Raw genomic sequence first — 26,358 nt, forward strand, 5'->3', positions numbered from 1 at the left:
AGAACCAGATCAGAGATAGCCTTAGGCATGGTCTTTATTCACTTGGATACTGTACAAATATTACAATTTCCTTTTGCTGCAAAAAGTATAAAAATAATCTTTATATAGGAATCCATTCGTTACTGCAAATCTTTCTAAATCTCTGCAAATGGCTCTAAATGAGGGTAAATGAATAAACAAGGCGGGGGACCTACAGGGCAGCAGATTGGGCCAATCCTCAGGGGCTTACCCACCCAAATTTCTAGCTAAAGACCTCTCTGTTCCTTCCTGTTAGCAGCACCCCCCAACCCCACCACCTATAGGTCCTGGGACTAAGAGCCCAGCAGATGGGGGAGTACATGGGAGAGGTCCAGGGGGAGCTGCAGGGTCAGGGGTGGGGAGACTCGAAGGAGGCTAGGGGTAGTGCTGGCAAGCTTCTGGCTCCACCCCAGGCTTCCCTCCTCAGACTGGGAGGTATTGGCTGCAACAGGGCAGTGGGGGCTGGACAAGCTGCCCTATGCAGGTGATGGCAGGTCTTCAGTTCTGTGCCACTGAGTGGCAGCCGAGCCTGGGCTCTGAGAGGGCTCGGAGAGGGCATGAGGTGGGGGAAGAGCCCCAGAAAAGGAGAGGCAAACACTCTGGCTCCATGGCAAAGAGGGCCGAGCCCCTTGCCCCTGCTTTCCTAGCACGGTACAGGTGCTCGTGGAGGAGTGGGAGTTTTCAGAATTGCAGTGAGGGAAGGCTGGGGAAGCCAGGAGTCTGTGGCTCTCAAGCTGTGTAGGGGTATAGTGGGGGAGGTCCTCAGGCAGCCCCCCAGGTCACACAGTCTGTGTCCCATCCACACAGGGAATGTCCCTGTCAGTCAGAGGTTGAGAACAGGCACATCGAAGAGGTCACAGACACCTTCACTCTCGTCCAGGTTGTAGATGTAATCGTGGTCTCCAGGGGGTGGAGAAAGGCGGAGGAGGGGGGCAAACACTGCAGAGAGCACCAGCCTGAGGCTCTGGGCCAAGACCCCCACCGCGAGCAGTTGCCCAACCCCCTGCCCACCCCCCACCCCCCACTTTCCTGGGCCACCCACCTTCTGAGGACATCAGCTCCTCCAGCAGCTCTGAGTTCATGCATTCTGGGGAGGAAAGAAAAGCTCAGTTACATTTTGGCTCCCAGCTCTCCACCTACTAAAGCCCATGAAGACCCCCCTTCAGGACCCGCCAGCCACCCATCAGGAACTTTACTCTTTGCCCAGGTACCAAGCATAATCAAAGGTCCTCAGAAGTGCAAGAGAACAACCAAAAGACCCAATGAGCTGTGCTCTTACCCCATGGAAGAATGCAGACCTACCTCGTGTGGGATCAAAGATTTCTGACAGCTCTTTGGGGAGTTCCAGAACTGAAAGACAAGAAAGCCATGCTCAGGGACACAGAGATCCAGTCTGATCCCACTCTGGGCTCCACCTTCCTCAGATGTTACACCACCATCTTGGGGCTCCACACAGCTGAGGAGATGGAGGCCCTGCCCCAGGCCAAGCTGGCATTGTCAGTCTCCCCTGCTAGATGTGAGTTCCTTAATGCTGAGCCCAGGGTACTAAAGGCCCATCCTTAGACTGATACAGCCCTTCTAACTCAGAAGTGCTACAGAAGGACAGCAGACCCCTTCCCTTTATGGACAGGTATGCCCTGTCCGATGGCAGATGCCCCCTCATGCCTGCCCATGCTGCCTGGACAGAGGAAGAGGCAGACACTTAATAGGGGCTGGTGCTGCAGGGTGACAAGTCTGCTACAAAGGTCTGACTGGGAGGAAGCACATGGGAAGCAGAGGAAAACGAAAGTGGAGAGGTGTGCTGGCACCCGACGATCTCACAGGCCAGGTGTAGGGCTCTGGTTTTATCCAGCAGGCCCTTAAGAAGCATTAAAGGTCCTTTTCAAACACAGAAATGCCGCACCTAACCTGTGTGTCAGACAGATCCCTATCAGGCAGGGTAAAGAGGAGGGTGCTGAAGAATTTAGGGGAGAGGTAGCCGGCAGTGACCCTGAGTGTTGAGGATACATGAAGCCAGTGATGGGAGATGTCTGAGACAAAACTCAAGTTAGTTAATATGAGGTGGAGAGCAGGAGAAGCAAGAAGGAAATGGGAAGTGGAGTGACAAGCAGGTATCAGGCCTGGGGGACCAGGGCCAATAGGAGGGTACACACAGAGGAAAAAAAGCAAGCTTCAGTTAGTGACACAGGAATGAAGTGCTCATCAGATACGCAGAGGAAGGCACGAGGACACAGGTGTAGAGTTCAGACAAAGACCTAGGCAAGCTGGAGGCTGGGGATTCAATCTGCCCAGAATGGATACCCTCCACAGGTGTGCAACAGAGACCTGGGAAGCACATTTATAAAGGCGTGCAAGGGAAAGATCAGAAAAAGCCAGTGAGGGGCGCCTGGGTGGCTCAGTGGATTAAGCCGCTGCCTTTGGCTCAGGTCATGATCTCAGTGTCCTGGGATCGAGTCCCGCATTGGGCTCTTTGCTCAGCGGGAGCCTGCTTCTCTCTCTCTCTCTGCCTGACTCTCTGCCGACTTGTGATCTCTCTCTCTGTCAAATAAATAAATAAAATATTTAAAAAAAAAGAAAAAGCCAGTGAGAGAGAAGGGCCAAAGTTGGTGTCATAAATGCCAGAAAGCAACACCAAGGAGCAAGAGGGCACCAGAGCGCATCAGCCCAGAAACCTGCTGGAGCCAGCAGTCAGGGCGAGGCCATTTCTCCAGAGCAGCACCGGCATCCTGTGGGGTGGGGAGTACAAGGGTCCTGAATGCTGCAAACCTGGAGGGTGACGAGGAGACCAAGACATAGAATGTAATAGAGATGTGGAGTCCAGACAGAAACGACACAGTGAACACGAGAGAAGAAACAGAGAGAACAAAGGGTCACTTAGTGAGAAGAGACTGAGTGGTGCCTGTGGGCCAAGGAGAATGAGTCCTAGAAGAAGCAAACACCCAAATGGCAGGATGGATAGAAGACTCCAGGCAGATGATGTCACCTCCCCCAATAAGGCACTGCCCCCACGTTTGGAACCTGAGGGCGGTACCATAGCCCCTTCCCCAGGATGGTGGTTATGCCTTCCGGACCCCAAAGTGCAAGGGGAGGCAGGCAAGGCATGAGAGGGTCCCGAGAGTTCTGGGTAGCCCACGAAGGGAAGCAAAGGGGCACCGGTGCTGAGCTGGTGGCAGCCTCCTCACTCAGGCTGGCAGAGCTCTGGGGTCGAGGCAAGGGTTGAGGCTGGGGTGCTGGCCATTGGGCCAGCCAGCTCTGGTCTGGCTCAGGAGACAGATGAGCTGGGTTCCAGCTCCAGCTGTTTCGGACCTAGGAGTGGCTGCGGCTGGGTTCTCCCTGCCCCTCAGGGGACACGCACTCACCTCCTGTGGGGTCTGCCTTGATGGGCTCAAAGGAGGTAGAAGGGTTGGGTCCGGATGAGCTGCTGCTGCTGCTGCTGCTGCTGCTGTCCAGCAGGGCGGAGGACTGCAGTGGCCGGGTGTCCAGGGCTGCCAGGACCGGGGGGAGGGAGCCGAGCTCCCCACCGTCCTTGCTATCTGGTCCAGGGCCGCCACTCACTGCAACCAGATCCCCCGAACCCAGTCACTTGGGAGCAGGAAGTAGGATACAGAAGCTTTGTGCTAGAACCTATAGTCAGGATGACAAGAGCCCCGGTTCCCAGGCCCAAGAACAGAGGCACGGCCAGTCCCCAGGCCACAGAGGTGACCTAGAAATGAGCCCCCGAAGGAGAGAGGGGCATGAGGCCTGCAGGAAGTGGACTCAAGGATGGCATGGCTGCTGCGGCCACACTTTAAGAGTAGCTGCCAGGGAAAATGAGACACAGGTGGACCTGGGGAGAACTGTACCCAATGACACCTCTTCATACATTGAGAGCTTCCCTATTAAAAAGAGCTCATTCACCACCATAGCAAGGAGAGGCCAGCTGGAGGCCAGGTAAAGGACAACCCCACAGGGTCTCTTCCAACTCTTGAGTATACCTCCCACAACACTGACGCATTGCCTTTAGGGCCCCAGAAATCAACCCATCACCAATTGTATATTATATCTCACCTGTGATCTCAGTTGCTGGACCAGGCACCCCCTGGGCTTCAGTGATGTCAGGGACAGGGGTGGGGGTGGTCAGCTGGGGACTACTTGGGCGTGAGGTGTCCTGGGGTTGGGCCAGCGTAGGCTTGGGCAGAGGTGGAGGGGTAGAGACAGCAGGCGGGCTCTGGAGCAGATCTTCAGGTGGTGGCACAGGCACCGCCACAGGCGGCGAGCTCCATGCCTCCTTGTTCACCAGCAGCACTTCAATGGGGCCACTCACACTCTTCAGATGAATCTGGTACTTCTTCTGTCCATTGAGGCCCTAGAGGTGGGGGATGGGGGACAGGTGGAAGTAGAAGCAGGCTTGGCTCCTGCCTGACCCTGGGCCAGGACCACAGCGTTCTATCCCGCCCTAGATGCCCGTCCTTCTAGATAAACCCCAAACCCAGGCCTCCCCCTACCTGCCCCACCCGGGACTTATCAGGCTCCACAGCCAGCACCCGCCCTCAATCAACCCCGCCTGCCTGGGCTTAGCACCCACCTCTGGGATGGGCACCTCGAGGCTGGTGCCCGACGGGGCCCGGATGGCCAGGAGGGTATCTCCTAGAATGACAAGGATGGGTCAGGGCCCATGGGCTCAATCTAATCTGAGAATGGGGGTGCCTATCCCTTTGAGCAAGGAAGGAAAAATATAGTCTCTTAGGACAGTAAACCTCACCCAAACCGCACACTGGTCAGGGAAGAAAACTAAAGCTTTTCTCCTACCAAGAGCCCAAGGGTCAGTAACCAGGAAATCTGGGTTCAAACATGTGTATTGAAGGATTGCTGGCCATGGGCATCTCACTTCCTGATTGATGGGCCTGCTACCTAGGAGTAGATGTTCAAGCCAAGGCCAATGTTCCTTCCCCAAAACAATGCAGAGAATGCAAGACGGAAAAGGAGGAAGGAACATCTATAATGCAACTAACTACAGGTTGCAAGTGAGCACCACTGTTCCCTGGAGAGAAGCATGCAAGAGTATACACACATCCTCTGAGACCCCTTATGCCTCTGTCATGCCTGAGAAGCCAGACACAGGAAACAATGCAGATGGGAACTGACCCAGGAACCCAGCCCAAAATTCTTGTACGCTTTCAGTATGATTTGCCTCTATGGAGTCCCAATGACCCTTAAATCCAGGACTTACCCTGCCTGGTTCCTCTTAGGCAAGCCCAAAGAACCCTCTTAGGCAAGCCCAAGGAACCCTCTTAAGAGAGAAACTCTTCTTGGGCACTGAGCCCACTGCTCAGGGCTGTGGCTCAGCGTGGCCCCACCCCCACTGCCCCCTACCCAGGCTCTGCTCACCAGCAAAGCATCTGCAGATGTCCTCATGAGTCACGTAGGCCAAGGTGTGGGGGTTAAGGAGAACGGCTGATGCCCTGCCTATGGTGACAGACAGCAGACCACAGAGAAAACCCAGCTCTTTAGCAGAGATCTGACATACAAGAGAAAGATCCTGGGCCTTGGGATCTACATGGAGAAGGATCACAGACCAAGAATGGTCGGGGAAGGGCTTTGAGTTTGAGGAGGGATGCCAAGGCAGGGACCTGGCCAGGAGCTGCAGGATCATCCTCCCAAGAAGGACAGTGTCTAGGGCACCACAGAGCAAACCCAGCTGGACTAGAGGGCCCCTCGCCCACTCCCCGGGAGCAGGGACCGCCAGGAGGATATCAGCTGTTCTGCACGTCCTCTGTGACATTCCGGATGCTCTGCTGCACCCACACCTTGTGCTTGTCCAGTTCTTGTTCCCGCTGCTGCAGCTCCTCGATCTCAGCCTTGAGCTCAATCAGTTTGTCGGCAATCTCCCGAGTATTGCAACCAGGCCCCACACCCCTGAGCCCAGGGAGTGAGGCTTAGAGGAGCTGCCAGGAACTCTGGGTCCCATGGCCATTGCTCTCTCCTGTGTCCTCCTCCCCACACCCCTGACACTTCCGAGTAAAAGATGCCATCGCCCTCCCAGGTGCCCCCACTCACTTCCACTGGATGCTATTCTTGGATTTTTTCTCGATCAGCCCGATACCTTCCAGCACGTTGGTAATGTCGTAAATCCGCCGCTTCTGGCGCACAGCAAGGGTGTCAGCTGCCTGGCAGACAGAACAGAGCGCAGGGTACTCAGCCCCACCCTCAGGTGTCCCCCCAGCTACCTCAAACCCAGCCTGGCAGTGATCTGAAAAGGGGGTGGCTTGAGTCCCACCCCTTCTCCCAGGCACCAAAGCAGATCAGGACCGCGGGGCAGAAGAGGCCTGGCACAGTCTGAACTGATCTTCTGATGCTCTTCTTCCCACACCAGCGGAGGAGGGCCACGAGGACCCGCACCTGCAGCCCAGAGCTTGTCACATAGCTGACGCTCAATGGCCTCGGTCGAATGAATGAAACAGCTCCCGGCCTCCCTCCCGTGAGAAAGCGCACCGATGGCGGCTTGCTCTCCGAGGGCTCAGTTGGACGGCCCCGGGGCTTCCCACTAGCGGTCCCGGCCTGCCTGGTCCACTATCCTCCCGGTCGCCCCTTAGCTCAGGCCGCACCAGCTTGAGGTCAAGCACGCCGTCCTTGGCCTCCTGCAGAAGCGACACGAACTTGGTGGTGAGAAGTCCCAAGCTTTTCTCGTGCCGGCTTGGGGTGCCCGGGGGCGGCGGCGCCTGTGGCCCGGCCTCCGCCATCGCTCCCGCCCGCCGCCTCCCCTCAGCCAGGCCAGGCCAGGCCGGCGCCGCCGCCACTTCCGCTTCCGTTCCTGGCCACCCGGCCGCCGGCGCCAGCGTCGCCGTTTCCGCTTCCGCTCTGCGCTCTCCTGGGGAACCCGGCGCAATTCCTTTCTGCGGACTCGGCAGCAAAACTTCGGGAACCATCAGCAAATGTCCAAACGCCGAAGAGGACGAAAACAATCCGTGGATCCCGGGCGAGAGGACAGAATGCGGAGGGAGGTGGAGGGAGTCGGTGGACAGCCCCGGCAGTAGTAAAGGGAGAACCACAATAACCTTTCTAGCTGCCCAGCCTGTCCCCATTTCAGAAGAGGAGACCACGCTGCCTGATGAGGCCAATGTATTTCCCCAAACCTGCTCCTAGAAGCTGTCCCAGTGTCTTGGGTTTACTGACCCTGTTAGTGTCCCTCACTTCTTGCCAAAACAGCAAGCACTAACTCCATCTAGCTTGCTCACTTGGCTCCATTCCCATTCCCCATCCCTGATCCCAGCCTCATTTTCTTTTGTCTCCATACTGCAGTGCTCAGAGACCAAGGAGTTATAACCATTTTCCCACCAAGACAAACATGCTCATATGTGTACATATATGTAGAGCACTTAGAGCTGTTCCTGGAAGGTAGGAAGGATTGTGTGTTGGCTAGTACCATGTTGTTATGTTTGATACCATCATTATTTGTCATTTATTTTAGGTCAAGGTCTCTGCGAAGCTGTCTTTGAGACAGGGATCTGCCCACAGGGAAGTTTATTGAGGATCCTCTCTCGTAAGGGAGTAAGACAAGACGTGCAAAATTGGGCAGAAACCATGATACAGTTATAATCGAGGCCTCAAGCCATCCTATTAGCGGCACTGAAACTGGGGTGGCCCTTCCAAGGTGGTCCATGTCCAGGCAAGGTTACCAGGACTTTGTGCCCTAACTTCAAGTGAGAGACTCAGCTGTGACATCTCAGCAACCTACACTACTGGCAGCTAGGGGAACAAGTGGTGTTGTCTTGAAGGGTGGATTTGGGTGGTAACTGGGGTTTACTATATTAGTACTAGCCGGTGGTCCTCTCCATGGCCCTCTCTAACTCTTAAGACAAACACAGCTTTCATAGCTCTTCTACCCCTCTCTCATGATCACCCACCACACACCTTCCTCACAACAGCCTCTGGCCTCTCTCCTCTCTGCAGAGGTGCATACCCTCTTCGGAAAAGCCATCAACACAGTTTTTCCACTGTGATGTTGTCTGCACCCATATTTGTGTACCCTATTCTCCACCCCAAGTTGGGGCCGTCTAGTTCATGTCTGTGTCCTGAGCACCAAAAAGTCCTGGATGGACTGGGCAGGACTCAGGGTTCACAGGGAGTATGCCCCCTCCCCCCAAGGAAGTGGCGCCCAGCCCTCTCCACAATGCAGATGCACTTTCCTGTTGGGAATAAAGGGCCAGAGGCTCAGCTTCCTTCCTTTCCAGCATTTGGCCTTGGGGAAGGAGGGGCCTTGGACAGAGGAGGGTGCTCCTGGGCGGGGAGGTGGTACAGAGCCTTCCTTGGGGAGAAGTCTGCTGCGTGCTGAGGTGTGGGCTGGAACTACCCAGGCCTCGTGAGCCGGGGGAGAGAACACCCAGTTCTGCCCTGAAGATTGGGGAAAAGGGACATCCTCAAGGCCAAGACTGTTTTCAAAGGAGAAAGAACTCGATGCCTGGTCAAGTCTGGTGAGTTCCATACCAAACTGTCCTCTGCAATTCAGAGCAGCAGTGGGGGCCAGCAGAGGCCTGGCCTACCCTCCCCCACTTGGTGTCCACAGGGGAAAAACTAAGAAACCCAGTCTCCCCATCACACTCACCTCCTTCTCATTTCCTGAGGGGGTTGGGCAAGAATCCCCCAAGAACAGCCCTCTTCCTTCTCAGAGGGCCCTAGACTGAGGCCACAGCTCACAGGAGCATCCATTCTGTCTGCTTGAACCCAGACTCTTGCCCCCACTCCTACCTCATCTTCGGCTCCTCCAGGGACTGCCATGGACTCAGCAACCAAGGACGAAGTGCAGCCCTCACTTCCCCCCGGTATGAGCTCTTCTGGGTGGGCTAAGGGAGGGATGGTGGCAAGAAAGATGGGAATGGGGGGTTGGATCCCCCTTGCCAGGTCTGGCTGGAGCTCTGCAGGGCAGCAGAAGGAATGGATCGGACTGTCCTAGGGGATAGGCTGAGAAGTAGGAAGGGGAGCAGGTTCGGGCCACTTCCTGTAGGCCCTGCCCAACTGACAAGGCTGCCCAGGCTCTTCCTGCCCAGGGCCTGAGTGGCCAGAGCAGGAGAGGGCGGAGCAGCTTGCCCGAGGAGCAGCACTCAAATGGGCCTCGGGTATCTTCTACCGGCCGGAGCAGCTGGCCAGACTGGGCCAGTACCGCAGCCGTGAGGTTCAGCGTACTTGTTCCCTGGAAGCACGCATCAAGGTGGGCATCGGTCGGGAAAGGAGTGCTGGGGATGTGCTGTGGGACTGCCAGGCCTCACTGGCTGCCTCCCTCCCATAGTCAGTGGTGCAGTCCTACCTGGAGGGCGTGAAGACTGGCGTGTGGCAGCTGGCCCAGGCTTCTGAGGCCGTGCAGGGAGCCCGTGAGGCCCTGGGCCAGGCCCATGGGTTGCTACAGGGTATGGAAGAGACCACGCAGACCCTGAAACCGCTGCGGGAACAGGTTGCACAGCACAAGCAGCTGCAGGTCCTGTCTCAGCTGCTGCCCCGGCTGTGGGCAGGTAAGTGTGCAAGGGTCCTGGCCTCAGCCCCCCAACCGTTAGTTAAAAAACCCCCATCGCTGATTGAGGGGTTGGGGCACTAGTGGGAGATTGCAGGGACCTTCCAGAGAGTAATTCAGGCTTCAAATGGCATATGAAGCAGGATTCAAATTGGGATTCTGAAATTCTCAAGCATGAGTTGTCTGAATCAGGTCTGAGACTCTGCCAAGTGGCTCTGACCACCCTGGTTGCTAATTTATTGAAATAATTCCTTAACAGGGTAAATAGCCACTAGCATGGCCCCATGAATTCCTCACTGTCTTGCCTCCAGGATCCCTGACTTTCTCTTGTTCCATCAGCTCAAAAATTTACACTTGGCCCACCAGGTCTCTAGGCCCTTCCCTGGGTCCTTTCAGATTGGTCAGTGCTCTGCTGTACTGCTTATTAAACATTTTATACATCACTCCAGCCCTAGGGCCTGAGCATCCCCTGCTGTACCCATTGTACAGGTGGGAGGTTTGAGACTCAGGACTGTTTCATCTTCTCCCTGCTTAGTGCCAGCTGCAGTGGCCCACACGCAGACCCTGATTGATGCCCAGCGGCTCTTGGAAGCATATGTGTGTCTTCGGGAGCTGGAGCAGCTACAAGAAGAGACATGGGCCCCTCTGGAGGGCCTGGAGTTGCCAGTCTTTGAGGGGCTGGGCCCTCTGGCTGAGGCTCTTGGCCGGGCAGTGGAAACAGTTGCAGGGGCCGCAGGGCAGCTGGCAAGGGAGGACCCAGCCTTGCTGGTGGCCGCTGTGCGTGTGGCGGAGGTGGATGCTGGGTACATGGCCTCCCTAGAGCTGGCCCCCAGGGACTGGCGGCAGCGCTGTCTGCAGGCATTACAGGAGGGCCTGGAGCGGACCCACTTTGGGACACCTCTTCTTCCTGAGCCAGGGGCCCTGGCAGGGTGGCTGGAAGCCCTGCGGGTGGCTTTACCAGCCGAGTTGGCCATAGCTGAAGCACTAGTAGCACCCTGCTGCCCACCACACTACAAAGTGGTCCAGCTATGGGCCCACACCCTGCACAGTGGACTGCGCCGCTGCCTGCAGCAACTCCTGGAAGGGCCCGGACTAGGAGCTGCTGATGCCTTCACCTTGCTGCACTGGGCACTGCATGTGTACCTGGGGTCAGTCCGTCCCCTTGGGGCAACGGGAAGTGGGTGGATCAGAGGCTGGGGGCTCAGAATGACCCTGGGCTACCCATCTGCAGGCCAGAGATGATGGGGAGCCTAGAGTTGGGGCCTGAGGCTGATGTGTCTCAGCTGGAGCCCCTCCTGACCCTGGAGAACATTGAACAGCTGGAGGCAACATTTGTGGCCCAAACTCAGGTGAGTAGTTGGGGCCCAGGTACAGAGAAGCTCTGCCACCAGCTGTGGGCCTGTATCTGTAGAGTCAAATGTCTACCTGTCTCAAGCAGGATCAGTGCCCTGCTACATCCTGGCCCTCTTTGCCCCTTCCTCCAGGCCAATGTGACCCAGTGGCTGCAGAGGGCACTGGATGGGGAGGTAGCTGAGTGGAACCGAGAGCAGGAACCCGGCACAGACTCTTCTGGCTTCTACCACTCACCTATGCCGGCCATAGTGTTGCAGGTGGGTGGGAAAAGGCCAGACAGGCAGGAAGCACCCATAGAGAAAGGGGGGGGGGGGACAGGGTTAGGACTCTGCTGATGGTCACCCATTTCTGCCTGTAGATCCTGGAAGAGAACATTCGCGTGACCAGCCTGGTCAGCGAGTCACTGCAGCAGCGGGTGCATGGCATGGCACTATCAGAACTGGGCACATTCCTGAGGAGGTCTGCCAAGGCACTGACCCACGTCCAACCCCTAGCCCTGCTCCTGGGGCAGCCCAAAGGGGATCTGAGTGAATTAGACACACTAGGAGGAAAGGGCGTCTTCAAAAAAGGCTCTTGGGTTACTTTGAGGTGGGGCTGGAGTTGCAGGGACTTGGGTTGTGGGGGCTCCAGAGTGACAGGTACAGGAACTACCTCTGCCCTTTGCAGCTTTAGTGATGCTCTGATCCGATTCTCTCGAGACCACACCAGTGGGGAAGCAACAGCTCCTCATTACGTGCCCTACCTACTGGCCACCCTCAACCACCAGTCAGCATTCAGGTACCAGACACCCCCCACCAAACCCCTGTCTGAACCCGTTAGGAATGGACCAAGTCCACACTAGGTCATCAGAAATTTTAGACTCACATAGCCCTGGGAATCCCATCCTAGTTCTACTGATTGCTAACTGTGTGACTTTGGATGAGTTACCTGATCTTTCTGAATCTTGTTTTTAAGATTTTATTTATTTATTTGACAGAGATCACAAGTAGGCAGAGAGGCAGGCAAAGACAGAGAGAGGGGGAAGCAGGCTCTCCGATGAGCAGAGAGCCTCATGCGGGGCTCGATCCCAGGACCCTGGGACCATGACCTGAGCCAAAGGCAGAAGCTTTAACCCACTGAGCCACCCAGGTGCCCCTGAATCTTGTTTTTCTTATCAGTACTACGTTGGGTAATAATGGTACATTCTGAGAATCCCATGACGGATGTGAAGTACCTACCACAGTGCCTGCCTGCCAGTATCAATTATTCGTTCATTCATTCATCTAACACATACTCATCAAGGCCCTACTCTGTGCCACATAACGTCTGTGAACAAAACAGAAAAATATTCTCTTCCTCTTGGGTCTTATGTTCTTTGGTGTGGGGGACAGAGAGAACAAACAAGTTAATGATGAGTTTGAATCTCTCCTGACTGGGATTAAACTCTTTCCTTACCTAGACAGAAACCAAAAGGCATGATTTTCTCGAAGTCTCACTGCAAACCAGGGGCAGGTCTGATTGGGTTCCTTCTAGATGCGAGTCCACAGCTCCTTGGTCCGGGCCCCAGATCTTCAGAAGTAGAGCCGCCATTCTGGTCCCCTCGCGCCACACACTTTCACCACTAGGTGGCGACAGAGTGGCTAGACAAGAGAGGGCAGCGAGGGCCTTGGCCTTGGTCCTGAAGCCTTAACTTTTGGTCGGTCCAGTTCCTCCGTGTCAGGCCTGCAGCCCGAAGGGGCGGCTTCGGGAGCTTTGGCTCCGGTGGGGACAGCGCTGGACGAGTTACAGAGGAGGATTTGCCGTCTGGTGTTGGAGGCGCTGCTGGCAGAGCTCCAAGTAAGGCTTCAAGTGGGGATGCGGGTGGGGGAGGAGATACAGCATATTTGGATGTGCGTCTTTGCAGGGGGAATGCTAGGTCTGGATCGTTCTTCCAACCGCGTTTCTGTCACCACTCACAGCCCCTGTTCGCGGCTCTGCCCTCACGCCGGTGGCTGTCGAGCCCAGAGCTACTGGACGATGTGTGCGAGCGGACAGCGCGCTTCTGCCAGGAGTTTAGGCGCGTGCGGAATCCTGCGGCCCAGGTGCGTTTAAGGGAAAGGCTGGGAAGTAGGGAAGCGCTCATGGGAAAGGCGTGCTGAATCCACTGCGCTCTCCGTAGCTGCTCCTGGCGGAGGCAGAACGTATGGTGGTACTGCAGTACCTACGTGCGCTGATGCAGGGCCGCCTAGTGTGCCGAGGAGCCCACGAGAGGACCCAGGTGGCCGAGCGACTGCAGCACGACGCGGCCCAGCTTCGGGAGCTTTTCCTTGGTTTGGTGAGAGTTCGTTAGGCGAGAAGATGGGCAGGAGTCTCAGTGGTTAGGTGGAGGTCCAGGGCGGGCGTGAGACCTACTCTGCCGTGCCCAGGGCCTGGAGGAGAGTGTTCAGTGCGCACCAGTGCTCCTCGCTCTGCGGGATCTGTTGAACCTCCGCGACCCCATGCTGCTTGGCCTCGAGGTGGCGGGTCTACGACAAAAATTTCCCGACGTGAGGTGCGAAGACTGGTTCTGGTTGGGGCGCGGGGCGGGGGTGGCGGCGAGGGAGGATGGATTCGGGCGGAGTGGGACGGAGCTGACACACACCTCTGTGGTGTTCCCGTAGTGAGGATCATATCTCTGCCCTCTTGGACCTGCGCGGGGACGTGTCACGGGAGCAGCGCCTGGCCGCACTCAGCTCCTTGCAGGCCGGCCCGCAGCCCTCGCCCTCTGCCGGTCACCGCGCACTCTTCAGCCTCGTCCCAGCACCTACTCCTGCGCTATCCTCTTGCCTTCCCTCGGGGCCCTGTGCCTGACGCCCGGCTGCCCTCCGGATACAGGGATGGCCCCCAGAGGCCTGAATTGTGTAATGGAGAAGGGGGTATAAAATAAAAGTGTGATTGGGACGCCTGGGTGGCTCAGTGGGTTAAGCCTCTGCCTTCAGCTCAGGTCATGATCTCAGGGTCCTGGGATCGAGTCCCGCATCGGGCTCTCTGCTCAGCAGGGAGCCTGCTTCCCTCTCTCTCTCTGCCTGCCTCTCCATCTACTTGTGATTTCTCTCTGTCAAATAAATAAATAAAATCTTTTAAAAAAATAAATAAAAGTGTGATGATTAGGGGGTTCACGCTCAGTGAAACGCCTAAGGTATCCTGGCTCCAGTCCTGATATATGGGCTGTACCTCACCTATCCTGACATCAGCCCGGTATGGACTGCGTTCGCAATTACCCGCGCTTCTGCCGCCATAGGTGGACTACAGCCCCACCTGTCCGCGCCAGGGCAGTCAGCTCGTGTCGAGGCCCTGACTAGTACGTGAAGCGCTGAAACCCGCCGGGTCCTCGTGGAAGGGGCGGGCTTAAGATAACGCCACGCCTAGGGGCGTGACTTGGTGCGGACACCACGCCCTCGGCTCTGCCTGACCCCACCCCCAGCTTTGTTCTCGGGTGCGCGCCGCCGCCGAATTTGACGTGAATAGGCGCGCCTTCCCGTGAGCGTGCGCGCGCCCGAGTGCGTGCGTCACCAGCGGTCGCTCCCGCGGGCTGGGCTGTCGGCGACTGGTGTTGCAAAGCGGGAACAGCGGCGGCGAGAAGAGGAGCGAACAGGTGGGGGCGCGGTACGCGGACAGAACCCCCCACCCCCGAGAGGCCGCGAAGGCGAGCGACACGACCCCTACTCACCTAACCAGGGACCCCCCCCCTCCATTGTCCTCTGGCTCCGCCCCCCATTGGTCACGCCCTTTGCTCCATCCTCTGCCACTTATTGGCTGCAGGTCACGCCCCTCCTCTCCCCCCCATTGGCTCCTCTTTCACGTTATCCTCTCCGGGAGTTTTTCTATTGGCGTAGGCCACACCCTCTCATTTGTCACTAGACTCCACCTTGTGTCTGGGCTCTTCCCCAACCATCTTTCATTCATTCCGCATGTAGTGCTGGGTGCTTGGGACATGGGGGTTAATCAGATCCGTCCCTGCCCTGAGGGAGTTAAGGGGGTAGTGTCGGATCTAGGCTCCGACAGTGACAGCTTAGGGTGGTAAAGAAGGCTCCTAGACACTGGGAGCCTCCAAGTCGCCAAGAAGGCGTCCTGGAGGTGAGATCTAAAACGAGCCCTTAGGAATGGTTAGGAGTTTGCCACAGGGAGGCAAGTGGGAGGGCATTCTTGGCGAAAGAACCTGAGACGTGAAAGAAACAGGCGTATTCTTGGTAATTACAAAGAGGTAGGTCGAATGAAAGAAGGGAGGGGGTGGGGATGGAGGTAGAGACCCAGAGACCAGTGAGGAGTCCAGAAAAGCGTACAGCTAGTTGAGAAGAGTGAAGTCTGAGGCCTGAAATCTTTTCAAACTGCTGGTCACTAGGCAGAGGGAAGAGAGGTGGGGTAGGGGATCAGAAATTGATAGGGAAACATAGTGAGTGAATGGAATGATTCCAGTTCTGAGAAGAAGTGCTCTTGGGTTGATCCATTTATTGAGCAACTGCTCTGGATCAGGTACTGTTCAGGGTTCTGGGGACACAGCTGTGAACATTCAAAAGGAGAAAACAGATAACTAATAATGACATATACTGTACTTCATGTGGTGATAACTGCTTTAGAAACCAATAATATGGAGAAGAGAAGATTGTGGTGGGGAGGAAAGAGGAGGTTTACTATTTTAAAGAGAGTGTGTTAGGGAGACTTGTCTGATAACATCTTTGTGAAGAAATCTAAGGAAAATGGGAGAGTGAGCCCTGCGGTTATCTGGGGGGAAGCATTCCAGATAGGAGACATATTCAGTTTGGAGATGCCTGTTGTACATTCAAGTAAAGATGTTGAGCTGAGAACTGGCAACACCGGCTGGAGGTTTATAGAAGTCTGGAGTGGTGTACTTAAAACCGTGAAATTGGATGAGATCACCCTGGGAATAAGCATAAATGAAGGAGAGAAGTTTCTATAGGAATTTCCAAGTCCTGAGGCATTACAATTTTAAGAGATCAGGAAGACAGGAATGATGAGTGAGAAGGACCAAGAACTAACAGCCACTGAGGTAGGAGAATATATTTGAGTGTGCTTGAGAAGCCCAAGTGGAGAACATGTTTCTAAAATGAAATGATTAATTTGTCAAGTGCACCGATCAATATGAAGATCATTGATGATCTTGCTCAGATCAGTTTCAATGGAGAGTGGGGACAGAAGCCTAATTGGAGTGAAACATAAGAGAAAGCAGGAAAAGAAGGAATCAGACTGCATACAGATGGGTGTTGTGCTGCAACAGGGAGCAGCTGCTGGGAGATGCGGTCGGGATAGAGGAGTGTGGGGTCAAGTGAGTTTGGTTTTGTATTTTTAAGACAGAAATAACAGCATGTGTTTATGCTGCTGGCAAGAATACATAGAGAGGAAGAGATTGATGATGTTGGAGAAATACTGGAATTGTGTCCCTGAACAGGCAAAGGAGTTCAGAATCTGGAGCCTTCTGTCAGTCTCTGGGGAGAAACTGGATTGTTCTGAGCCCTAGTACAGAGCAAGGGGTGAACGTGCCAACACCGGCCTTGGATGACCATTAGAAAGAGGCCTCTGATAGGAGACAGACCAAGGATTGGCTTGAATTTGCTGAAGTCTCCCTCTGCTCCCCACAAAGCTAATTCTAACTGGGATTTGAATATATGACCCAGAGGTGAGAGATACCATTCCTGGTGGAAGTACTAACATATGCAAGGGGCATGCAGGCACTCAACCTGACTGAGGCCCACTGGGCCTGGCGGAGGTGGTGGGGCAGGTGGGAGGGGAGGGATGAGACCGAAAAAATGCCATAAGTAGAAGGCAGGTTAAAGGAAGTGAGGCTCCCTCAGCCATCTTCCCAGAAGCTGGGGCTACACTATACCAGCTCCCAGTCTGGGTGGGTGCCGAGCACAGGGATTAAAGTCATGAAGGGGCTCAGGCCTCACTTCCAGCAGCTCACAGGCTAAGGGGGTTCCAGTACCACCATCTAGGTGAGTGTATCAATTCTGCCTCCTGCTTCCCCCAGTCCAGCTTCCTTGGGTGAGCCTGGTGGAGGGAATGGACACGGGGATGGGGATGAAGGCGCAGCTATCCAGATCCCTGGTGGCAGGCCCCGAACCCACTGAGCACCCAGCCAGGGCATTGTGGAGCACAAGGCCTGTTGGTGCTCAGGTGACACCCACTCATACTGGCCTCCACATGCCCTTCTGTGTCCCCAGAAGTCGACAGTGTGGGGAGTTGGAGTGACCCGGCTGGATGTGAACCCCAGGACAGAATGGTGCTGGACTCAGGGGCTCAGGTGTATGAACAGGCACCCCCCAGCCCACCAACCAGTCCCTCGTCCTTGGGCCATAGACTGAAGCACTCAGACCGAGATGGGACACTGCTGTACCCCTGGCCTCAGTCCCTGGCTCTGTCAATCCCCTCAGCCCTGCGGCCCCGGCCTGAGCTGCAGCCCTACTCAGAGCTGCACTTGGGCCTCCGTGGCCACATGCGTCGCAGTGAGAGCACCTATACTGTAAATAGTACTGGCCGGCGGGGGGGTGGCACCCAGGGTCGGGCCCCACCTGGACGGGGACGGGACCCAGGTGGGGGAACCCTGCGGCCTGCAGCCTCCCTGCCTCACATTGCTAAGACTCGAAAGGATGCAGGCCGTGGTGCCAGCAAGAGCCCTTGCATGTTGGTGGCCTTGCGGCCAACCAATATGGACCGAGAGCGGGACAAGTTCTTCCAGTCCCACTACACCTACAACCCACAGTTCGAGTACCAGGAGCCCATGCCCACGGCTGTGCTGGAGAAGTACTGTGAGGCTTCTGGACAGTTCATCCATCAGGTCAGTCCAGCCTGCCTGCCTCATCCTGGTCCTGGTCCTGATCCTGATCACCACCTGATCTGACCAGCCACCCCAACCCTCTGTGCAGGCAGTTGGCATCATTGAGGCTGTCCTGGAGAAGTTTGGTACCTATGAACACTTCGAAGCTGCAACGGGGGGCCAGCTGCTGACCAAGTGCCAGATCTGGTCCATTGTTCGCAAATACATGCAGAAGGAGGGCTGCGTTGGGGAGGTGAGCTAGCCCTCGCTTTGAGGCCCTCTACTCTGTGCCCCAAACCAGGCTGCCAGGCCCAGCTCCACACCTGGCCAGCTTGGGATCCCAGGCAAGCCCCCGTCCCTGTTCTAATAAGGTGGGAGCTGACTCTGAGCAGAGGTGGTGAAGGGTGTGTGGCCTGGCTGCCCTGTGGCATCAGTGGGTCCACCTGCATCCTGGTCTCAGGGCTGGTGGCCATGGCTTAGGTTCATTACCACCTGCAGGTTGTGGTGCAGCTGAGTGAAGACCTGCTGTCCCAGGCAGTGATGATGGTGGAGAACAGCCGACCAACACTGGCCATCAACCTGACGGGAGCCCGCCAGTACTGGCTGGAGGGCATGCTGCGGCACGAGATAGGTCAGGGTGTGGGTAGGTGGGTGGGTGGGTAGGATGAGGGGGGTTGGGACAGGGTGGGGGGCAGCAAGGGGCCCCAGTAACCCCACCCCCCTCTCTTTCTCCCCCTTCCTTCCGGAGGACGGGTCCTTTCCCTTCGTGAGCAGCTACCTCCTCCCTCTGGCTCACAGAGGTAGGCCAGAACATGCCTGCCCGCTATCTGGGCTCACCCTCATCTCTTGCTCCTTTTGGGTATCTCTTCGTCTTCATCTCTACTTCCTCTCTGATTTCCCTTGACAGTGGGGACAAGGCTGCTGAGGCCCGGACAGGCCAGAGGGAGTACCCTGAGGGTCCCACTAGCCCAGCCAACATGGAGGCCCTCCTGGGTGGGTGGAAAGCCAGATCCTAGGAATGGAATTAGTTGAGGACATAAAGCCAGGTTTTAGGAGGAGATAGGTTGAGCTGAAAAGGAGAGCATGGAACGGGAATTACTATTCCTTTCTGTCTGTTTCTCCTATTTAAGAATCCTGTAGCTCTGGGCAAAAGATGTTTTTCGCTGGGATCATCAGCATGACTGTCAAATTGATATGGACATTTGGGGATGGTGGGCTGCGGTGGTTTGGGAGTTCCTGCACCTCTCCGAGGGGCGTGGGGGGCAGTGTGGGTTTGGGAGAGTTGCTTGTGTGTGTAGCCCTGGATGGGTGGGGAAGGATTCTTGTGTGGGGGACTCTAAGCCCTTGGGTGTGAGTTCACCTAAGGAGGGTCTTCCCACTGCCTGGGGTTGGGTGAGTATGCATTTGGGGCGTGGGTTGGGGGCAAGAATTTGCACGAGAGGCTGAATTTAGGGGCTAGAGTACGCGTGAGTCACCATGAGTCACCTTCGCTGTCACCGGCTAGAGCTTCTGTAGGAGGTAGCAGGACGTGGCCCGCAGGCTGGTCCCCTAGGATGACCTACCCAGTGGTGCCTTCCTCTGTAGGCACTCACTACCTGCGGGGCGTGAACAACGCGCGGCAGCCGTGGCACAGTGCGGAGGGCCGGCTGCAGTACGGACTGCGGCCAGCGAACCCCACGGAGGAGGGCTTGGCCAGCCTGCACAGCGTGTTGTTCCGCAAGCAGCCCTTCCTGTGGCGTGCCGCCCTGCTCTACTACACCATCCACCGCGCCTCGCGCATGTCCTTCCGCCAGCTCTTCCAGGACCTGGCGCGCTACGTGCAGGACGCTGACGTGCGCTGGGAGTACTGCGTGCGCGCCAAGCGCGGCCAGACTGACACCTCGCTGCCCGGTGGGCACCCGCGCGGGGTTGGAGTGGGGTGCCCTGAAGGAGGCCTGCGGGTGCAGGACGCCCTGAGCCAGGCCTAGGGGCGGGGCAGGCCTCCGGCCTAGGGGCTCACAAACCCTCTCGCGCCCACAGGCTGCTTCAGCAAGGATCAGGTGTACCTGGATGGCATCGTGCGCATTCTGCGGCACCGCCAGACCATCGATTTCCCGCTGCTGACCTCACTGGGCAAGGTGAGGGGCCACGGACCTCTAGGGATCCCAGCCAGTTCTCCTCGTCCCTGCAGTGTTCCCTGAGCCTCTGATGGCTGCCCAACTGAGGATTAGGTGCCAGGCTTCTTTGGCGGGGAGACCTGGGGGGAGGTGAACAAAGAGGTACTTGACCTAGGCTGCAGGTGTATGTGTAGATACCACACCTCAAAGGAGGCGAGCACTCAGGCCAGGGGAGCAGTTAGGAAGGTTGGGGGGAGGAGGCTGGAGAAACAGCCAGACACCAAGTCTGGCTCTGGGTATCTGTGCCAGGCTAAGGAAGGTAAACTTCACCTGAAGCAATAAAGAATCAGGAGAGCTTTCAGAAATGTCACTTTTGCTTTAGGAGGCTCCCTGTGGATGTTCTGTGGAAGGTGGAATGGAGAGAGAGGCCTAGAGAAGGGAGTGCAGTGGGAGGAGGAAACTGCCTTTCCAGTCACTCCTGTGGAACTTATGGCAGTCTAGTCTCCTGTGGCCATGCAGTGGGAGGAGCAAGCTAGGGAAAGCTCTTCAGAGAGGAGAATTCCTCCAGCCCAGTGGCCACCCTGAGTTGGAGGGTGATATTCCAGGTCCCTTCCCTCAAGCTGACCCAGGGAACTGTGAGGCCGGTAGGGCTGGCATAAGCGGGCCCCCAGGCATTCAGCATTGGGTGTGGGGTCTGAGGTGCCTGAGAGAGATAGCAGGAAAGGTGTTCAGGAGGCAGTTAGATACCTAGTTTTGGAGGTGAGGGAAGAAGCTGGGTTGGGGTTAGGAGAGCAAACACACCTAGGACTAAGCCTCAGAGTGTATAACATTGGGAGTGGATCTGGAGGGGAAGGGGAGGCATTGCAGGAGCAGACGGCAGTGAGACAGTGATAGAGAGCAGTGACCAGCTACTTGAAAGCCATGGCTCCCTCTGGCTCCCCCTGAAGACCAGCTTCCTTCCTGCAGGTGTCCTATGAGGATGTAGACCACCTGCGGCCCCATGGGGTGCTGGACAATACCCGGGTGCCCCACTTCATGCAAGACTTGGCACGCTACCGGCAGCAGCTGGAGCACATCATGGCCACTAACCGGCTGGATGAGGCAGAACTGGGCCGCCTGCTGCCTGACTGAGGCTGGCTGAGAGTTACAGCCGGAGGCTCTGGACGGAGGGCTCCAGATCAGCTCTCAGAACATGAAGATGACTGTTCTGTGCTTCCATGGCCTGGGTGTTTCTTGGTGAACTGGAGGGCAGGAGCATCCCAGGAGGTAGGAGTGGCAACATCAGAGCCTTTGGGTCCTTTGCTAGCCTCTCTGGGGCCTAGGGACCGGTAGTAGCATGTCAAGCAAACTGAGTCTGCCCTCCTACGTCCGGCTCTCTGTTGAACAGAGGGGAAGCCTGGGGGCAGGAGGGAGGCTGAGCATGATGGGGATGGGGGGTGGTTTGGGAGTAGAAACTTGTTCTTGCATGAGATGGTTTTGGGTGTCTGCATACTCCAGTGTCTCCCTTCCCCCACCTGGCCCCTCGGTGCTCCTTCAGCTTTCACGCTTTCTACCTCTCACTGGGTCCTGGTGGGGATCTCCCTTCTCCTAGGGTGACTGCCTGAGCATGAGGGTCTGGCTTTCACACAGGCTCAAGGGGCAGCGGTCCTGGTGGTGGAGACCCAGCTGGGCTGGGGTGTGCTTTCTGGCATTTTGCCTCTCCCACTGCTCATGTATTTATACCCTATTTATGTGCTCTGCTTCCTGGGGCTGGGAGGCAGCAGCTTCTAAAGGTGTGGTGGAGGGAACAGTGCTCCTCTGGAAGGCACCAACAGTTCCTAGCCCCACTCTCCTCTCTGTCTCTCTGTCTCTCTCTCACACACACACAGTCCTTTAGGCCTTGTGAGTCAAGCCCAAGAGCTCACTTGGCCTTGCCCCCAGCCCCCAGCCCCTCCAATGGCCTGTGCTGCTCCTGTGTCTTTGCCCACACCCTCACAGCTGGCCTCTGGCAGAGGGTGGCATAGGCTGGCAACAGCCACATTTGAGACTGAGGGGCAGGCTCCTAGCTGTTGCCCCAAGTCTTGAGCCACCCCTCCCCCAGATCAAGATGGTATAGAGGTGCTTGTTGCTTCTGGTTTCACCTCAGACTCAGCTGTGTGATGCTGACCCATTCCCACTCTCACCCTTGCCCTTGGTTTTCCCATCTGTAAAACTCAGAAATGCAACTGGAAAGTCCTTATTCATCTTGTCAGTGAATGTGTGTAGAGCACCTTCTGGGTGCCAGTTACTGGTGGGAACCCTCCCTGAGTCCCCAGTCCAGAGAGAAGCCAGACAATTAAAACAATTACAATGAAGCGTGTGGGCTCTGTCTACCCAAGATCCCTTCCTATTCCTCTCTCCTAATCTCACTTCTCAAGGCTGCGAGCTCTAGCCTGCCCTAAGTGGAGAGAAGTCTCCCTTCCCTGTACCATGCCCAAGGACTTCCATGAAGTGGGGGGCAGGTAACTACACAGCCCCAGCCCCCACAACTGGTTCACGAGAGGAAAAGGACTGTGGGGCAGGGCCCAGGGGTCTGGCCCTTGTCACACTACGGGCCTGGGACTGAGGGCTCCAGGGGAGCGTGGCTTGGGCTACTGAGGATGAAATGGGGCTAAGAACTGGACAGTGGGGCATGAGGCTGCCCAGGTTGCAGAACCTCAAGGGCATGGACCCACACCCTGGTTCCTGGGCAAAAAGCCAGAGTCACACAGCCCAGGCTGACCCTCTAGAGTTTATTCACTTCTAGTGGTCCTGGGTCGGGTGGAGACTTGGTGGCAACCCCCGACACATGTCAGGGCAGGATCCCAGGTCCTACGCGCGGCTTGGGCAGGGGTGGCCTGTCAGTGTTCCTCCAGCATTCAGGAATCTAGAGATGACAGAGAAAAAAATGATTGGTCAGGTGGGCCCCACACTCCCGCCAGTCCGGCACCGGGTTTGGGTAGCCTCACACCTTCAGACTCGTCACCAGCCTCGAAGTCGGGCTCGGGCTCGGGCTCGGGCTCGGGCTCGGGCTCGGGCTCGGGCTCGGGCTCCAGCTCGGGTTCGGGTTCCGGCTCCAGTTCAGGTTCGGGTTCTGCCTCTGCCTCTGGTTCTGGTTCGACATCCCGCTCAGCCTCTTCAGAGGCCCCAGCTTCCAGCTCCGGATTGAGTTCCTCGGGAGTTCCGGATTGCACTGCCTCTGAGCCCCCGGGAACCCCAGCCTCTTCGCAGTCTGAAGCTCTGGGCAGTTCGGGGCAAGTGGTTCTCAAGCCAGGTGCCTCAGGTGTCCAGTGGCCAGGGCACGAAGTGTCGTAGCTGCGTTCCCGGTAGCCTGGGGCGGAGGTGGGAGTATCTGAGGCTCATTTTCTGCCTCTGCGGTATCCCTCCCCCCCACACACACACCCTTGGGGGTGGGGGAGACTAGTACTCCGTTTCCCACTCTACCCTTTATGCCACGCCCCGCGCTCTGGCTCAGGCCCCGCCTCCGCGCGCTCACCAGCGCCCACGTGCTGCCAGTCCCAGGCCGGGTCGGGTGTCCGCGTGGTCCGCTGCGCGCAGTGCAGCAGCTCCTGACAGGCGAACTCGCCCTTGCTCTGCACCAGCAGCAGCAGGCGGCGCACCCTGCGCTCGGCATCCGGCAGCGCGTCTAGCGCCTCGTACTCGGGCCCAGTGAGCACGCCCCGCGCCAGCAGCGCATCCAGCAGAAGCCCCGAGTCCGCCTGCAGCGTCTCCACCAGGCGTTTCCGCTCCCGGTCGATGGTTTCTGAGGGCCGCTCCTGCGCATTGCCCATGGTGGGGGCTGCATGGGGTAGGGGAGAGAGGTACTGGGAGCCGGGACTCCCCACTTTTGACCTGTCCCCCAGGGTCTCAGTGAACACCCACGGCTGCGATTTAAGTTCACCTCCAGCCCGGCGGCCAGAGAGCTCCTCGGCAGAGGGCTTGTCCCCAGTCTACTCAGGCTTCTCTTCATCCCCTAAATGACAATTGTGGCTCTCCACTCCTCTGGGTCCGTATTTACTCTCTACCCCTCTCCCCAGTCAGCACGTCCCTCCTGAGCCCCCGCAGCCTGTGGATCCCATATTCTATTCAGACCTAGTTTATCCAAAGGAACTTCTATTTCCCAGCCTGCTTCCCCACCGTAACAGGAATAAAGACGATCCCAGCTGATCCCAATACCCAGCCTGCAGCCTCGACTTTTCCAGTCTATCCGCTGACTATTTCTGTCATCCTAACCTCTTTCTTAGTCTGGCGTTTCCTGTCCAGCTTAGACCCTGCAGAGCACTGAATCCCCTCTGCACCCAGAGCACAAGTGCTGAGGGCCTCCCCTCACCGACTGAAGGAAGTCCGGGCTCCTTATTCTGACCCCGAGGATATGCGCTGTCCCTGCAGCCCCTCACCAATGCCCCCAGTATGTCCCATCTCCTCATACCTGAGCAGGGTTACCTGAATTTTCTTAAGTCCTAGCTCTGACCAAGATCTCCTGACATCACCTGAGATCCAACTCTTTCCTTGCTGCCCTGGGAATCTTCTCTTGCTGCTTCCTTAAATGCCATAGACCCAACTCATAAAAGCTGTCAACAAATGCTGCTGAACTTTCAGTTTTCTTCCATGGATCTTCCTATTTTGAGAGCCTGTCTCTAGCAAGCAGTGGGTGTTAGGTAGAAATTAATCCATTTATTAACAAGCAAGGACAATGGCCCATCACTTCTGGGGTGGCCTGACCCAGGCAGTAAGGCCCCTGGCATTAAGCCGCAAAGGGGTCAGGCCCTAGACCACTCCCTCTCTCAGCTCATCTCCTCTAGCCTTGGCTTTGTCCACACAGCACCCTCCTGGGTCTCATCCTCCTTCTGAGGTCACTCCCCTACTTCTCTATCTGGCTCTAGGTCTGGGAGAGTGGTTGTAGTCCAAGCCCCATCTTGCCTCCAAGGTCTCTCTCACTACCACCTGGTGTCATGCTGTGCCTCCCTGGTCATTTCACCACTCCTGGCCATACCGCATTGTCAGCGCTTCCCCCAGACTACTGAGCAGAGACCAGAACTATCCCCTGCCCCCCTCTCCCTGGGTCTCCATCAGCATCCTCCCTCAGCCCCCCATCATCATCTTATCTCCTGTGACAGTCTCTCTCAGTACCCTTCACTCCCTTCCCATCACCCCCAAAGCATAGTGACTTTGACAAGTCTCTGGGGCAGGATTTATTGTTCCCATTTTACAGATGAGGAGACAGTTTCAGAGAGACCAGAGGGCAGAATTGGAATCTGACTTGGTCCAGCTTGAACTTTGAGATCTCCTGCCAAGCAGAATATCAGCCTCAACTACTTGTCCCCTTTCCCCACTGCCCATCAGAGAGAATAAAGATCGTGTGACCAGGCCACTCAAACCACCTCCCACCCCTATGGACAGCCAGGTTTCCCCCACACACACCACCTATTTCCCTCTGCCACACAGTGCTGGGAGAACCGTGCAAGCCCCTGGCACATGTAAACGTTTGCAGATGCTGTTCCCTAAGCCTGGAATATCCTTCCCCTCCCTCCACACTGGGGGCCCATCCTCCAAGACTCAAATGTCCCCTTGTCCACCCCAGTGCCTGAGCGTCCCCAAGGCAGACTGGCTCCTTCTCTTGTGTGCCCCAGAAGCAGCATCTCACCACCACGCTGACATCACTTCACTGTGTTCAGGGACCCTCTGCCCTCTTCAGCGGAGACCTCCAAAGACTGTCTCCCAGTCACGGGTGCAGGACCTGCTCAGTACAAGTTGGGGCTGGGGGACAGATTGGATTGACCCCTCCTCCCTCATCGCTCTGCAAGTTATTTTCACGTTAGCCTCCTCCCTGCAGTATGCCAAGTGCTGCACTTTGTCCTGTGTGGGGTGCACAGGCCCTAGCGGCAAGTCAACGGTCGGAACTGAATACCGAAATTAAGTCCCGGCCAGTCCTTCAACGATCAGAGGCCAAATCCGGAGCTCCAGGTGGCTCCAGGTGCGAGGCATCGAGGAAGGTCTCGGCCTCCCTCCCACCTCTCTGCGCGGTCTCTTATGCTAGAGAGCGAGGGTTGTGGGAAACTGCGGGTGGCTTTACAAAAGAGCGATCACAAGGCTCCCCCTACCTCCCCCGCACCCAGTCCCACCGCGAGAACCCGGTGGAGCGGCGGTGCTCACAGACCTCCTTCGAGCTCGGCTGGTGGTGGTCGGGCGCGGATTCTGCCCAGTCTCAGTATCTCTTCCCTCCCCCAGCCGGGTGGGGTGGGGCTCCCGGTTCTAAGCGTTCCGGGCGGCCCCACTCATGGGTCGAGCCTCCGCGGGGCAGTAGATGACGAGGCAGAAAGGGCAGGGCGGGGTGGGGGTGGGAGCAGCAGCTGCGGCGGGGGCGGGGCGGCCAGGGCTGCCGGGAACTGGGAGCGGGGAGGGGAAGGGGGGAGTTCTGGGGACACCCGGAGGCAGGCTTTGGGGGGCCGGGCACCCCTGGGCTTCTAGGCTTGGTCCGCCTTCCCTCCCCACCCCAGGCGCACGGAATGAATCCGGGAGGGGAGCCTTCTGGCCTCGGGCAATTCCCAGGAGATTTAGATCCATCTTCTCCTTGAACTCTTTCTGCTTATCCCAGATAAGGCTCAGAGAAGGGGACCAGCTTACACAGGATCACAGAGCAGACG

General features: G+C 56.9%; 4 protein-coding genes across 18 annotated transcripts in view; 2 read left to right on the forward strand and 2 right to left on the reverse strand.

The window, feature by feature from the left end:
- Positions 1-16: 16 nt before the first annotated feature.
- On the reverse strand, positions 17-7,249 carry E2F4 (E2F transcription factor 4). The gene is made up of 10 exons (XM_059151756.1): positions 6,603-7,249; positions 6,055-6,164; positions 5,752-5,913; positions 5,386-5,429; positions 4,583-4,644; positions 4,066-4,363; positions 3,378-3,572; positions 1,321-1,368; positions 1,061-1,105; positions 17-957 (listed from the first exon to the last, which is right to left on the reverse strand). The coding sequence occupies exons 1-10, from the start codon at positions 7,077-7,079 to the stop codon at positions 842-844; spliced, it is 1,557 nt and encodes a 518-aa protein (XP_059007739.1). The 5' UTR covers positions 7,080-7,249; the 3' UTR covers positions 17-841.
- Positions 7,250-8,280: 1,031 nt separating this feature from the next.
- The window catches only part of EXOC3L1 (exocyst complex component 3 like 1), a 123,198-nt gene continuing 105,120 nt past the window's right edge, over positions 8,281-26,358 (forward strand). The window contains exons 1-14 of one of the 9 annotated variants that reach the window (XR_009348628.1): positions 8,283-8,468; positions 8,723-8,816; positions 9,027-9,202; positions 9,281-9,500; positions 10,035-10,647; positions 10,731-10,848; positions 10,984-11,109; positions 11,211-11,311; positions 11,519-11,629; positions 12,538-12,667; positions 12,790-12,912; positions 12,990-13,145; positions 13,237-13,361; positions 13,471-13,753. Coding sequence is in view for 8 of the 9 variants with exons in the window: in XM_059151740.1 (XP_059007723.1) it covers positions 8,771-8,816; positions 9,027-9,202; positions 9,281-9,500; positions 10,035-10,647; positions 10,731-10,848; positions 10,984-11,109; positions 11,211-11,311; positions 11,519-11,629; positions 12,538-12,667; positions 12,790-12,912; positions 12,990-13,145; positions 13,237-13,361; positions 13,471-13,660 (2,235 nt within the window). In the remaining variant the exon portion in view is untranslated. Of the gene's footprint in view, positions 8,469-8,663; positions 8,817-9,026; positions 9,203-9,280; positions 9,501-10,034; positions 10,648-10,730; positions 10,849-10,983; positions 11,110-11,210; positions 11,312-11,518; positions 11,630-12,537; positions 12,668-12,789; positions 12,913-12,989; positions 13,146-13,236; positions 13,362-13,470; positions 13,928-26,358 lie in introns of those variants that run through there. The other 8 variants (XM_059151740.1, XM_059151738.1, XM_059151742.1 and 5 more) reach the window with 8 other exon arrangements.
- MATCAP1 (microtubule associated tyrosine carboxypeptidase 1) lies at positions 14,327-22,050 on the forward strand. 4 transcript variants are annotated; one of them, XM_059151771.1, is made up of 8 exons: positions 14,327-14,444; positions 16,257-16,484; positions 17,029-17,642; positions 17,731-17,874; positions 18,120-18,252; positions 19,206-19,511; positions 19,641-19,738; positions 20,684-22,050. In XM_059151771.1, exons 3-8 carry the CDS (start codon positions 17,085-17,087, stop codon positions 20,846-20,848), a joined length of 1,404 nt encoding a protein of 467 aa, XP_059007754.1. In that variant the 5' UTR covers positions 14,327-14,444; positions 16,257-16,484; positions 17,029-17,084; the 3' UTR covers positions 20,849-22,050. The 4 variants fall into 4 exon arrangements, with proteins under 4 accessions (XP_059007754.1, XP_059007755.1, XP_059007756.1 ...); XM_059151773.1 differs by lacking the exon at positions 14,327-14,444 and adding an exon at positions 14,515-15,053; XM_059151772.1 differs by lacking the exon at positions 16,257-16,484 and having other exon boundaries at positions 14,329-14,444.
- NOL3 (nucleolar protein 3) lies at positions 22,454-26,051 on the reverse strand. 4 transcript variants are annotated; one of them, XM_059151786.1, is made up of 5 exons: positions 25,872-26,051; positions 25,623-25,747; positions 23,211-23,513; positions 22,686-23,045; positions 22,454-22,601 (listed from the first exon to the last, which is right to left on the reverse strand). In XM_059151786.1, the coding sequence occupies exons 3-5, from the start codon at positions 23,503-23,505 to the stop codon at positions 22,594-22,596; spliced, it is 663 nt and encodes a 220-aa protein (XP_059007769.1). In that variant the 5' UTR covers positions 23,506-23,513; positions 25,623-25,747; positions 25,872-26,051; the 3' UTR covers positions 22,454-22,593. The 4 variants fall into 4 exon arrangements, with proteins under 4 accessions (XP_059007769.1, XP_059007770.1, XP_059007768.1 ...); XM_059151787.1 differs by lacking the exon at positions 25,623-25,747 and having other exon boundaries at positions 25,816-26,051; XM_059151785.1 differs by lacking the exon at positions 25,623-25,747 and having other exon boundaries at positions 25,872-26,050.

This window comes from Mustela lutreola, chromosome 16 (assembly GCF_030435805.1).
Source record: "Mustela lutreola isolate mMusLut2 chromosome 16, mMusLut2.pri, whole genome shotgun sequence".
Taxonomy (NCBI): domain Eukaryota; kingdom Metazoa; phylum Chordata; class Mammalia; order Carnivora; family Mustelidae; genus Mustela; species Mustela lutreola.

Bases quoted from the DNA above. Each gene is read 5' to 3' on its own strand.
- E2F4 (XM_059151756.1), bottom strand. From the start codon at position 7,079: ATGGGGACAGGCTGGGCAGCTAGAAAGGTTATTGTGGTTCTCCCTTTA. The intron at 5,430-5,751 runs ATATCCTCCTGG...TAACCCCCACAC, and splicing joins GAGGACGTGCAGAACAGCTG to CTTGGCCTACGTGACTCATG. The intron at 4,645-5,385 runs GTGAGCAGAGCC...TTGTCATTCTAG, and splicing joins CATCTGCAGATGCTTTGCTG to GAGATACCCTCCTGGCCATC.
- MATCAP1 (XM_059151771.1), top strand. From the start codon at position 17,085: ATGGTGCTGGACTCAGGGGCTCAGGTGTATGAACAGGCACCCCCCAGC. The intron at 19,512-19,640 runs GTGGGCACCCGC...TCGCGCCCACAG, and splicing joins GACTGACACCTCGCTGCCCG to GCTGCTTCAGCAAGGATCAG. The intron at 19,739-20,683 runs GTGAGGGGCCAC...TCCTTCCTGCAG, and splicing joins TGCTGACCTCACTGGGCAAG to GTGTCCTATGAGGATGTAGA.
- NOL3 (XM_059151786.1), bottom strand. From the start codon at position 23,505: ATGGGCAATGCGCAGGAGCGGCCCTCAGAAACCATCGACCGGGAGCGG. The intron at 23,046-23,210 runs GTGAGCGCGCGG...CCTCCGCCCCAG, and splicing joins CTGGCAGCACGTGGGCGCTG to GCTACCGGGAACGCAGCTAC.